The sequence below is a fragment of the Salmo trutta genome, chromosome 24 (genome assembly GCF_901001165.1).
Source record: "Salmo trutta chromosome 24, fSalTru1.1, whole genome shotgun sequence".
Taxonomy (NCBI): Eukaryota; Metazoa; Chordata; class Actinopteri; order Salmoniformes; family Salmonidae; genus Salmo; species Salmo trutta.
In genome coordinates, this window is record NC_042980.1 from 16,240,119 (window position 1) to 16,253,372 (window position 13,254).

General features: G+C 43.7%; 2 protein-coding genes and 1 long non-coding RNA gene across 4 annotated transcripts; all 3 read right to left on the reverse strand.

Moving 5' to 3' along the window:
* Positions 1-301: 301 nt before the first annotated feature.
* On the reverse strand, positions 302-1,940 carry LOC115160813 (uncharacterized). Of its 2 annotated transcripts, XR_003869119.1 has the most exons (4): positions 1,525-1,940; positions 1,172-1,318; positions 717-835; positions 302-604 (listed from the first exon to the last, which is right to left on the reverse strand). It is a non-coding gene; the product is annotated as an uncharacterized LOC115160813 (long non-coding RNA). The 2 variants fall into 2 exon arrangements; XR_003869118.1 differs by having other exon boundaries at positions 717-1,318.
* Positions 1,941-2,207: 267 nt separating this feature from the next.
* Positions 2,208-4,362, reverse strand: cldn10l2 (claudin 10-like 2). Its single transcript, XM_029711264.1, has 5 exons — positions 3,974-4,362; positions 3,562-3,723; positions 3,388-3,472; positions 3,165-3,275; positions 2,208-3,001 (listed from the first exon to the last, which is right to left on the reverse strand). Exons 1-5 carry the CDS (start codon positions 4,203-4,205, stop codon positions 2,803-2,805), a joined length of 789 nt encoding a protein of 262 aa, XP_029567124.1. The 5' UTR covers positions 4,206-4,362; the 3' UTR covers positions 2,208-2,802.
* Positions 4,363-5,293: 931 nt separating this feature from the next.
* cldn10b (claudin 10b) lies at positions 5,294-13,254 on the reverse strand. Its single transcript, XM_029712483.1, has 5 exons — positions 12,865-13,254; positions 11,393-11,554; positions 11,225-11,306; positions 6,042-6,146; positions 5,294-5,952 (listed from the first exon to the last, which is right to left on the reverse strand). Exons 1-5 carry the CDS (start codon positions 13,082-13,084, stop codon positions 5,808-5,810), a joined length of 714 nt encoding a protein of 237 aa, XP_029568343.1. The 5' UTR covers positions 13,085-13,254; the 3' UTR covers positions 5,294-5,807.

Here is a 13,254-nt window from a genome sequence, read left to right on the forward strand (position 1 = left end):
TTGACTCCAATGCTTCCCACAGTTGTGTCAAGTTGGCTGGATGTCCTTTGGGTGGTGGACCATTCTTGATACACACAGGAAATTGTTGAGTGTGGAAAAACCCAGCAGCGTTGTAGTTCTTTACACATACAAATCAGTGTGCCAGGCACCTACTACCACACCCAGTTCAAAAGCACTTAAATCTTTGGTCTTGTCCATTCACCCTCTGAATGGCACACATACACAATCCATGTCTCAATTGTCTCAAGGCTTTAAAAAACATCTTTAACCTGTCTCCTCCCCTTCATCTACACTGATTGAAGTGTAGAAGTGACATCAATAAGGGATCTTAGCTTTCACCTGGTCAGTCTCATAGAAAGAGCTTAATGTTCTTTTTTACAAATGTCAAACTGCAGGCCACAAGAGCAGGTCACAACACATACGTGTTCAAACTGGAGGGTGTCTTGCTGCTGCTCCTAATGCTCCTCGTCTAACTGCTGGTCTTGGTCTTATGCTCTCTCCACCCTCTGTGAGTTCTGTTGACACTGGTAGGTACCTCTGTTTAGATGGAGGTGCCATGCAGTTATCAGGGAACTTGTAGACAGGCATGCGTTTGTTCTTTGATCTGTGAAGGTTGGATTGGAGATGGAACCATCATTAGATACCCTAATTAGGCACATGATTTGAAATCTAGAGCATGTAATTTAAAATAAAAATCAAATGTATATAAAACACACCTTGATTGACACCCTTCCTTCTGTGCAAAGAAACTGCAAATTAGGCCCCCAACGACCAGTAGGTTCGAGCCTCCACATCCAATGGAAAAAACTACTTCGATTTCTTTACCTATTAGTATCTGATTTAAAAAAATACCATGAAGGTGTGTCATGCATTTTCATTGTTTACAGCTCCATGTCCCTCCCTTATACCATAATAGCTGTGACATGCTTTCATATATTACTGAATTCAAATCTAAACCCCTCTTTAAGTATTGGATCTACATAGAATTGATAGATATTTACTAACTTTTGTGCCCTGAAATTGAGATCCTGAAATTCTGCTCTTACTTTGTTTCCATAATAAGAGAATGTAGTCATGGAACACAACCCTGAAACAAGACAACTCGACTGTTCAAGTTCATCCAGGAACCCAATGATCAGAATAACAACATCAACAAAAATAAAATGTTTACCAGACACAAGATAGTTAAACCCTCCATCAAAAGTCCCACTTGCGTTTGTAACCTCAGATCCTCCTATCTTAGTGCAGAAGATCCTCCTATCTCAGAATCCCAAGATAATAGAGGTGATGATCAGAGCCCGGTGCATATGGATGCCCCCTGTCCAGGAGGAACAAAGAGACCATGGTTTAGTCACAAACCTTTCAATTCCCTACTGCACAATACCTCATCCATTGTTGTACAGCATTAAGATACCGGAGTACATTTTCCTCTTACCTCTCAAAGAACCTAATGCAGTTTTATTATTTTGACATGCTGTTATAATAAAAAAAAGACTCCTTCATCTACTTGAATTGTTCACTTACAGTTCAATGCGAACATTGATGGGGATACTCTTGCAGTTGGATACCCCTGTTGAATCAGAAGTGCAATCCTTCCAGAGATTGGAGAAGTAGTTTGAAGTGGTCAGAACGATGCTGTCTACCTCAGACCAGGTCCAGATCTCAGTGGCATTGTAGAGCAGACCAGGATCCATCCACTCACACAGAGCACTAAGCAGCCAATCTCCATGTACATTGCTACTGTCCTGTAGGTGATTGCGGCCTCTCTGTATGCATCAGACACCAGACAGAGGGAGAAAGCCAAGTAATGGCAGTTGAGCTGTTGCTGTCCCTTTCAGAACTCAAACTGAGGAGAACTGTGAGCTATAGGGAGAAGGAAGGCTCACCTTCTTCCACCACCCCCGCCCCTCCTCAACGCATTGAGAGCGTGTCTTTGTGTATATCATTACACCTCCTCGCTCCAAACTGATGGAAAAAGAGGCAAGGTGTATGCTGACCGATGACTTTTCTCTCCATGAGGGCATGCCATGTTTGTTATTGGTATAATATCCAGGATTCTAGCAACATTAAGTTAGTTTCGTGTAGGCCTAAAAACACAGGTCGTGTTCGTGTTATGACTTTGCCATGATTTTCCTTATAGGTTTAAGTCTGCACTAGAGGTTTTACGAAATAGTAAGTTGACTGCTGTATCTGCAATAATCACTCCATTATTTCTATTGCATATCCAAAGTTGTATTTATATTCATAAAAATATCAAACATATCATAATTGCGTACAAAGATCCTTCTCATGTCATACTTTCACAGGATCTCATCTTTTCTGGGTGTATCAATCATACCGACAGAAAACAGATAAGCGTAACAGTATGTGGCAGATTTGTAAATTAAAACCTATGGCATAGCAATACAATACATAGCAATACTATCTTCATTTGACCAGTTAAACAGCAGGAAAATAATCCTGCAGGGACAGGAAATGTGAATTTTTATGTGGATTATAATTAATGGAGTTTTTTGTCGGTGTTGATACATTTTTTTGTTATGATAAAGCAAATCTGACATTTTAACATGGAAATTACAAACTTTAGAAGCATTTTAAAACCTCAAATACACTCGAATTAGCATTTCCTTCTGTGCAGGAACATTCTCTGCAACAACAGAGTGATCAAATTAAAATTGACCTGAAAAGACGAGATCAAATTATGTAGCTGGAAAAAAACAATGTTCACAATTTCCTTAATAGACTTCATCTTAATGGTATTTATAAACACATTGTCTGGAACTAGTACTGTAGCCAATGCCCCTACACAAAAGCATCTCTGTCTGACAGTTTCTCCGGTGTTATCTGGGAGATCCTAGTGAGTTTAGAGCTGCTGGACATCCCTGAGCCGTAGGATCTGTACTCTCTGGGTGGTCTGTAGTATCCAGTGTAGAAGGTTCTGCCTTCGGCCCGAGAAGCCATGTATGTTCGTGTTCCAGGACCACCATGGGCGAGCACCACTCTGAAATAATGAGACACACAATAAAACATAGTTCTCATTGTTCTCATTATTCAATGAAGGCAATACAACGATGGCATACTAGAATGATGGGATCTTACTGTTCAGAGATATAATGAATATCTATCATTCTGATCAAATGGCTTGTTCAAAACAGTTTTCTTACGTTGCTTTAGGGAATAGGACTTTGTACACAGTCACAGCATAGAGAATGGCCCCTAAGAGGATGCAAAAAGACCCAACCAATCCAATAAAAATGGGAGGTCCTAAGTCATACCTTAGAAAATAGTAGAAAGCATACATCAGTACAGTTACTAACATGTGCAGCTGTTAATTTGTATTTTTAATTTCAAACAGATTATTGTAGCCATTTGAAATACTAATCTTACTTTAGGATTCCTGGAGAAGATTGAGTGAAAGTTGTCCTTGCGACTTTGTTGATGTATAAGCAGTATGCAGCTAAGTCTGACACACCTGTGTGAAGAGGTTTCAGTCATACTAGGAAATGTTGATGGAAAAAATAAGTAATCTGGAGAAATTAACATACCATGGACAGTACTTACCACCGACAAAGTGAAATACGGATCCAGCGAACAAAAGCATATCCTTGTTTTTTCCCCCCCCTCCAATATAAGTGCACTCCATGCCAACAAAGCAAAATATTGCACCAAAAAAACCAAGGGTTAGTCCACACATCAGCAGGCCTCTCACTCCCTGGACGATAGCTGTAAAAAATATATATATATATATATAAAAAAAATTAAAAGGAGAAGAAGATATGAGTCAACATATCATCGATCAGCACAAAGTTGTTGTTGTTGCTCTTTCCATTAGAAAAGAACTGCAAGCTCTCAAGAATTCAAAGTGATGTTTGAGTATGAAATTATGCAACAGCATGGTGATCAATTTGCAGAGATCCTACAATGTAATATATACCAGAAACCCTTAAGTCAGATGTTTGAACAATATTCTTACGTTTGACAGACCACAGCACAGGGAAGTCTCTGCAGTTAGTGACTGCTGTCGAGTCTGTGAAGCAGTCCTGCCACAGGTTGGACCAGTACCAGGCCACCTTGATAATGAATGAACCTCCCTGGCCACCTATCTGGGTGATCCTCCAGTAATCCATCGCCATAGTACAAAGTACAAAAAGCCACCCCAGCGTTGAGATGAGGAAACCAGAAACCTGGATCAGCCTTTTCCTCATGGTTCCAGAAGAGAAAGGATGGGTGTGCTAACCTACTGCTCCTAGGCACTCCTGAAGAGGTGCGCGTGAGGGATCGAGACTCAGGACACACGTGATGCCGGGACTGCTGCAGGATGTTGGTGCTTGTTGTCTTGTTTCAGTAGGTGATAACACGTCTCTCTGGACTGGATGACATGGTGTGTGTGTATAAGAGAGTGCTGATGTGGACTCTGTTGTCGAAGCCATGATGGAAGCTGTTTACTGTAAACAGAAGGAGTGTGGGTCCAACTTGAAATGAATCACATCACAAAGGGCAAGTGTTTCATTTGAGCCATGCTGGTAAACTCTTTGTTTTAATCCATTTATTTAATATGTAACATTCTGAAACAACATATAGACTTTCTATATTTAGTGGTAGGAATTCACTTTGAACTATTGTAATGGCATAGTAATGACACATTTTAGGGAGAGAGGAATATTTGAAACAAGCACAAAAACACATGATTTTATAATAGGTTAAATACAAGTTGTTTAGGTTTTTCTGAACTAGGTGCCAGTTGAAATAGGACTGTAAATAATGAGTTATTAAAATATACAAGAGGTACTGTAAATGGATAACACTTTTCCAAAAGTAACTGCAAAGATATTTTGATTGCAGAACAGGCTGTAGTTTATGGTTATGTCAATGGTAGGTTAGAAACATGATGTTTTCCATGTTAAACATAGTTTTGAATGTTCTGTCATTAAAGATTAACAGCATTTTAATGTGTGTCTAACAGTTAAAGAGACAGGCAACACAAGACAATATGTCACAGGCGTCAAAAGGATTAGACCAAGGCGCAGCGTGTTGAGTGCTCATCTTCATTTATTTTATGAATGAAAGCACTTAAACAGCAAAATAACAAACGACCAACAGTTCCGTCAGGTAAAACAACTAAACGGAAAATAACCACCCACAAAACCCAAAGGATAACAGGCTGCCTAAGTATGGCTTCCAATCAGAGACAACGAAAGACACCTGCCTCTGATTGGAAACCATACTCGGCCAAACCTGGAAAACAAAACATAGAAAATGAAAACTAGAACACATTCCCCTAGAAACTAACAAACCCCAAAACACACAAAACAACCCCCCTGCCACGCCCTTACCATTCTACTATGGCAAAATGACCCTTTTCACTGGTCAGGACGTGACACAATATAACAGTTCACATCCTCGCTTTAATGTCAAACAATTATCAAAACATTTTAAAAAACTCAACAATTGTACAGAAAAGGGGTTATTATTGACACTATTTCGATTCGCAGCATAGGTCTACCAGAAGGCTCACATATTATTATAAAGTAAATATCAAAGCCAAAAATCTCAGCCAATCTCTTATGAACTCAAAAAGGCTCTGATTTCCATTGGGCTCAGCATAGAAATTAGTGCTATCATAAATAGGTGAACAGGGGGATCAACTCCAATATAAAGTGATCTCTTTCTGATCTATCATCATTTGTGACACAATGGGCCAGCCAGTCATTTAGCAGATTGTTTCTCCTCCTTTTAACTGGTATGGCAGTAAATCGGCCTCTCGAGACCATGCCGCTGTTCAGGTTCTGCATTTGCCCTATCATCCCTTATACATAGGCATTCTTATCAAAGTGCTGTACTCTAGAAGAGCTACTGTACTCTGGTGGAGACCTCTGGCTCATGGGCTGTGTATACTCTCTAGGGTGAGAAGAAACATTAGATTCAGCTCCTCTGTAGGCATAGCCTGTGTGACTAGAGGGAGAGGAGAGAGAAAAAGGTTAAGTAAACCAATCATGTAATTGACCAAATATCATTATATATTATTGAACTTTATGACTTACCTTGTAGTGGAACTATCTGCTATTGAGAAGCAGAGTATCACCCCTCCCAGAATACAAAGGATAGATCCTGCCCAGCCAATGAACAAGGCCACCCCCAGTTCATACCTGGAAAACAGGGGAACAAAGGAGACTAGTTAATTAACAAGCAGCATTACTTCATCCATGATCCTGTGGGTCACTGCTGTACAGTGGCTTGCGAAAGTATTCACCCCCCTTGGCATTTTTCCTATTTGTTGCCTTTCAACCTGGAATTAATTGTAAAAAAAATTGGGGGGGGGGGTTGTATCATGCCTTTGAAAATGCAAAATATTTTTGGGGTGAAACAAACAAGAAATAAGACAAAAAACAGAACTTAAGCGTGCATAACTATTCACCCCCCCCCCCAAAAAAAGTCAATACTTTGTAGAGCCACCTTTTGCAGCAATTACAACTGCAAGTCTCTTTGGGTATGTCTCTATAAGCTTGGCACGTCTAGCCACTGGGATTTTTGCCCATTTTTTAAGGCAAAACTGCTCCAGCTCCTTCAAGTTGGATGGGTTCCCTGGTGTACAGCGGTCTTTAAGTCATACAACAGATTCTCAATAGGATTGAGTTCTGGGCTTTGACTAGGCCATTCCAAGACATTTAAATGTTTCCCCTTAAACCACTCGAGTGTTGCTTCAGCAGTATGCTTAGGGTCATTGTCCTGCTGGAAGGTGAACCTCCGTCCCAGTCTCAAATCTCTGGAAGACTGAAACAGGTTTCCCGCAAGAATATCCCTGTATTTAGCGCCAGCCATCTTTCCTTCAATTCTGACCAGTTTCCCAGTCCCTGCCGATGGAAAAACATCCCCACATAGTGTTTTCCTTGATGGCCAAAAAGCTCAATTTTAGTCTCATCTGACCAGAGTACCTTCTTCCATATGTTTGGGGAGTCTCCCACATGCCTTTTAGCGAACACCAAACATGTTTGCTTATTTTTTTTTCTTTAAGCAATGGCTTTTATCTGGCCACTCTTCCGTAAAGCCCAGCTCTGTGGAGTGTACGGCTTAAAGTGGTCATATGGACAGATACTCCAATCTCCGCTGTGGAGCTTTGCAGCTCCTTCAGGGTTATCTTTGGTCTCTTTGTTGCCTCTGATTAATGCCCTCCTTGCCTGGTCCATGAGCAGCCCTCCTTGGCAGGTTTGTTGGGGTGCCATATTCTTTCAATTTTTAATAATGGATTTAATGGTGCTCCGTGGGATGTTCAAAATTTTGGATATTTTTTTATAACCCAACCCTGATCTGTACTTGTCCACAGGATGCTAGCATGCTAGTTAGCTAGTTAGCTACGGCGTCATAGGACACGGTGCACTAGGTGGGTGTTCACGGAAGAATACTGTACCAAGTTATCTAGCGGAATAAACTAAGTTTGAGCCTATTCCTGGAAACATTGAACCACTGTAGTTTACATCAATTTTAATTTCTAGTGGTAGCTAGAAAAGTTATATTTTAGCGTTTTAGTGTTTCAGTGAATTGTTAGTGAGGGAGGCCCTGCTCTCTCGCTTCCCCAGTTGTTTAGTTAATTTTCATGCCAATCTCCTTTGCATTAGCGTAGCCTCTCCTGTAGCCTATCAACTATGTGTTGGTCTATCCCTGTTCTCTCCTCTCTGCACAGGCCATACAAACGCTTCACATCGCGTGGCCGCTGCCACTCTAACCTGGTGGTCCCAGCGCGCACGACCCACGTGGAGTTCCATCCCAGCGCGCACGACCCACGTGGAGTTCCAGGTCTCCGGCAGCCTCTGGAACTGCCAGTCTGCGGCCAACAAGGCAGAGTTCATTTCAGCCTATGTTACCCTTAAGTCCCTCTACTTCTTGGCGCTGACGGAAACATGGATTACCACAGAAAACACTGCTACTCCTACTGCTCTCTCCTCGTCCGACCACGTGTTCTCGCACACCCCGAGAGCATCTGGTCAGCGGGGTGGTGGCACTGGAATCCTCATCTCTCCCAAGTGGACATTCTCTCTTTCTCCCCTGACCCATCTGTCTATCTCCTCATTTGAATTCCATGCTGTCACAATCACTAGCCCATTCAAGCTTAACATCCTTACCATTTATCGCCCTCCAGGTTCACTTGGAGAGTTCATCAATGAGCTTGACGCCTTGATACGTTCTTTTCCTGAGGATGGCTCACCCCTCACAGTTCTGGGTGACTTTAACCTCCCTACGTCTACCTTTGACTCATTTCTCTCTGCCTCCTTCTTTCCACTCCTCTCCTCTTTTGACCTCACCCTCTCACCGTCCCCCCTACTCACAAGGCAGGCAATACGCTTGACCTCATCTTCACAAGATGCTGTTCTTCTACTAATCTCACCGCAACTCCCCTCCAAGTCTCCGATCACTACCTTGTATCCTTTTGCCTCTCGCTCTCCTCCAACACTACTCACTCTGCCCCTACACAGATGGTATTGTGCCGTCGCAACCTTCGCTCTCTCTCTCCTGCTACTCTCTCCTCTTCCATCCTATCATCTCTTCCCTCTGCTCAATCCTTCTCCAACCAATCTCCTGATTCTGCCTCCTCAACCCTCCTCTCCTCACTTTCTGCATCCTTTGACTCTCTATGTCCCCTATCCTCCCGACCGGCTCGGTCCTCCCCTCCTGCTCCGTGGCTTGACTACTCATTGCGAGCTCACAGAACAGGGTTCCGGGCAGCCGAGCGGAAATGGAGGAAAACTAGCCTCCCTGCGGACCTGGCATCTTTTCACTCCCTCTTCTCTACATTTTCCTCCTCTGTTTCTGCTGCTAAAGCCACTTTCTACCACTCTAACTTCCAAGCATCTGCCTCTAACCCTAGGAAGCTCTTTGCCACCTTCTCCTCCCTCCTGAATCCTCCTCCCCCTCCCCCCCTCCTCCCTCTTTACGGATGACTTCGTCAACCATTTTGAAAAGAAGGTCGACGACATCCGATCCTCGTTTGTTAAGTCAAACGACACCGCTGGTCCTGCTCACATTGCCCTATGCTTTGACCTCTTTCTCCCCTCTCTCTCCAGATGAAATCTTGCATCTTGTGACGGCCGGCCGCCCAACAACCTGCCCGCTTGACCCTATCCCCTCCTCTCTTCTCCAGACCATTTCCGGAGACCTTCTCCCTTACCTCACCTCGCTCATCAACTCATCCTTGACCGCTGGCTACGTCCCTTCCGTCTTCAAGAGATCGAGAGTTGCACCCCTTCTCAAAAAACCTACACTCTATCCCTCCGATGTCAACAACTACAGACCAGTATCCCTTCTTTCTTTTCTCTCCAAAACTCTTGAACGTGCCGTCCTTGGCCAGCTCTCCTGCTATCTCTCTCAGAATGACCTTCTCGATCCAAATCAGTCAGGTTTCAAGGCTGGTCATTCAACTGAGACTGCTCTTCTCTGTGTCACGGAGGCTCTCCGCACTGCTAAAGCTAACTCTCTCTCCTCTGCTCTCATCCTTCTAGACCTATCTGCTGCCTTTGATACTGTGAACTATCAGATCCTCCTCTCCACCCTCTCCTAGTTGGGTATCTCCGGTGCGGCTCACTCTTGGATTGCGTCCTACCTGACAGATCGCTCCTACCAGGTGGCGTGGCGTGAATCCGTCTCCGCACCACGTGCTCTCACCACTGGTGTCCCCCAGGGCTCAGTTCTAGGCCCTCTCCTATTCTCGCTATACACCAAGTCACTTGGCTCTGTCATATCCTCACATGGTCTCTCCTATCATTGCTACGCAGACGACACACAATTAATCTTCTCCTTTCCCCCTTCTGATAACCAGGTGGTGAATCACATCTCTGCATGTCTGGCAGACATATCAGTGTGGATGACGGATCACCATCTCAAGCTGAACCTCGGCAAGACGGAGCTGCTCTTCCTCCCGGGGAAGGACTGCCCGTTCCATGATCTCGCCATCACGGTTGACAACTCCATTGTGTCCTCCTCCCAGAGTGCTAAGAGCCTTGGCGTGACCCTGGACAACACCCTGTCGTTCTCCGCTAACATCAAGGCGGTGACCCGATCCTGTAGGTTCATGCTCTACAACATTCGCAGAGTACGACCCTGCCTTACACAGGAAGCGGCGCAGGTCCTAATCCAGGCACTTGTCATCTCCCGTCTGGATTACTGCAACTCCCTGTTGGCGGGGCTCCCTGCCTGTGCCATTAAACCCCTACAACTCATCCAGAATGCCGCAGCCCATCTGGTGTTCAACCTTCCCAAGTTCTCTCACGTCACCCCGCTCCTCCGCACACTCCACTGGCTTCCAGTTGAAGCTCGCATCTGCTACAAGACCATGGTGCTTGCCTACGGAGCTGTGAGGGGAACGGCACCTCCGTACCTTCAGGCTCTGATCAGGCCCTACACCCAAACAAGGGCACTGCGTTCATCCACCTCTGGCCTGCTGGCCCTCCAACCTCTGCGGAAGCACAGTTCCCGCTCAGCCCAGTCAAAACTGTTCGCTGCCCTGGCACCCCAATGGTGGAACAAGCTCCCTCACGACGCCAGGACAGTGGAGTCAATCACCACCTTCCGTAGACACCTGAAACCCCACCTCTTTAAGGAATACCTGGGATAGGATATAGTAATACTTCTAACCCCCCCCCAAAAAAATTATATAGATGTACTATTGTAAAGTGGTTGCTCCACTGGATATCATAAGGTGAATGCACCAATTTGTAAGTCGCTCTGGATAAGAGCGTCTGCTAAATGACATAAATGTAATTGTAAATCTTTGTCCCTGACCTGTTTGGAGAGCTCCTTGGTCTTCATGGTGCCGCTTGCTTGGTGGTGCCCCTTGCTTGGTGTTGTTGCAGACGTTGGGGTCTTTCAGAACAGGTGTATATATACTGAGATCATGGCCAGATCATGTGACACTTAGATTGGACACAGGCGGACTTATTTAACTAATTATGTGACTTCTGAAGGTAATTGGTTGTACCAGATCTTATTTAGGGGCTTCATATGCACGCACCACTTTTTCAGTTTTTTTTACATATAATTTTTCGAAACAAGTGATTTTTTTCCATTTCACTTCATCAATTTGGACTATTTTGTGTATATCCATTACATGAAATCCAAATAAAAATCCATTTAAATTACAGGTTGTAATGCAACAAAATAGGAAAAACGTCAAGGGGGATGAATACTTTTGCAAGGCATTGTATGTCTGATCCTATACATCAAATGAGTTACTCACTTCTGAGCGACAAACATGGGGTTAAAAAACTCAGATGTTATCCTGTGTGCATACAGGGAGCATGCAGACAACGAGCAGAGACCTGCAGAGAAGAAAAGAACGTTCAGTGCTGCAGACTTGGTAAACTACGCCAGTATTGTCCATCAATGGCTGTGACATGATAGTTACCGCTGAGTATAAAATTGACCCCGGCAATGCAAGCTGTCCTGGCTTTGCTTTGGTCTGATCCCCCAATCTTGGTGCACTTCATTCCGACCAAGGCGAAGACAGCACCAAAGAAGCCCAAACATACAGCAGTGATCATCAGACCCCGGCAGGCCTGGATGTAGCCTGGAAGAACAAGCGTGGACCACGTCAGACATCTGTTACACATACCTTTAGGTCATGCTTCTTGATTTGATGCATGGTCAGCTGTTGTTATAAGCATAGTCGAAGCGTTCTCAATAGCTAAATGTCCCCCAGCCACATTACACCAACATTCAGCAAAAAGTGAAAGCTAAATTATCATTGACAGATCATTTTGCTAATTTTAATAATTGTGCTTATTTTAACCTATTAAAGGCTTAATTCATTTAATTGATCTTATTTCAAGATATTTTACCTTAATTGTCTTATTAAGGTAAAATATCTTGCCAATATTGTAGCTTGGTAGTAAAAAAAAAACACATTTTAAGTGAATTATCACTCAACGTAAGATATTTAGGCTTGCTTAGACTTCGCTTTTCATTTGCTCGGCTAACTGTGCAAGCAACAAATTGGTTCAGTATGAATAAACGATAATTTGTAAGCATAACCAGTAATTGTTTCTTAGTAAAGAGATGCTAATTTGCCAATGTGCCCTTGAGCAAGGCACAACCTTAATTTGCTCCAGGGGCGCTGTACTACTATGGCAGACCCTGTAAAACAACACATTTCACTGCACCTATCCGGTGTATGTGACAATAAAACATATTTTTTTTGTAGTCTTGAAATTGGAGCTGCCTTTGAGATGTGATTAACAGGGAAATACTAGCTTGGTGGTTAACCCCAGAAATTAGCCAACCATGGGAGAAAGCCCCAAGCTCCCAGTAAATCTAATTTATAGCCTTCAACTCCCATGAAGTTAGGCTAAACATTGACATCTCTGAAGGTAGATGAGTTGTCCCTGGGAGAAAACTTGCATTGTACCTTCCCCCAAAATCTATTAGCGCTGGCAAGCTCTGAGCACTTCTCTTTCCAAGTAATGAGCCCTTCTCTTTCCAAGTAATGAGCTTGAAATTGAACTGTGGCACAGTTACACTGAGGTGGCAGATCCACTGACCCTCATCTGAGACACGCTGACCAGATGCTGAAACACTGCTAGCCTGCAGACTACACTTTCATTAGCACCCGTGAAGTTGAGTACAATCCATGTAACAGGCTTTTACAACTAGTCCATGCATAATGAATGCATTGAGATGTAATCACTTGATCAACTGGATCAAAAAATGGGAATAACTATACATTTACACAATGAGGGCATTAGAAATCACAATAATAAGGAGTTCTTACAGTTTAAAAGCTGTGTATTGTATCACCGTAGGCAAGTAGGCTCTCTTAAGCTTGCAAAGCAGCTGCTATAAGACACTTTCCCAATGACAAGAAATAAACTTTGAGCAGACCGTCCAGTGCCAGCATGGAGGGAAAGTCCTTGCAGTTGGAGACTCCTGTTGAATCAGTGACACAGGTCTTCCAGAGGTTGGACCAGAAGGTAGCTGTGGTGATGACCGTGCCATCCAGAGAGGACACCTTCCAGTAATCCGTGGGTATGGTGGAGGAGATCAGGACCCAGCCAGACGTGGTGAGAATAAAGGCCAAAATCTCTGTCACCATGTTACTCATTGTGTACAATAGAGTGCTTACTACTGAAGTTGGTGAGATCTTCAGACAAAAGAGTAACGGTGTGACTGACGGTCCACTGGCCAATGAATATTGTTGAAGACAATCCCAGGCATGGGCTCTAGAGTAGTAACCCAGGTTAAATGGCCATGGTGGGATTGATGGTTAATATG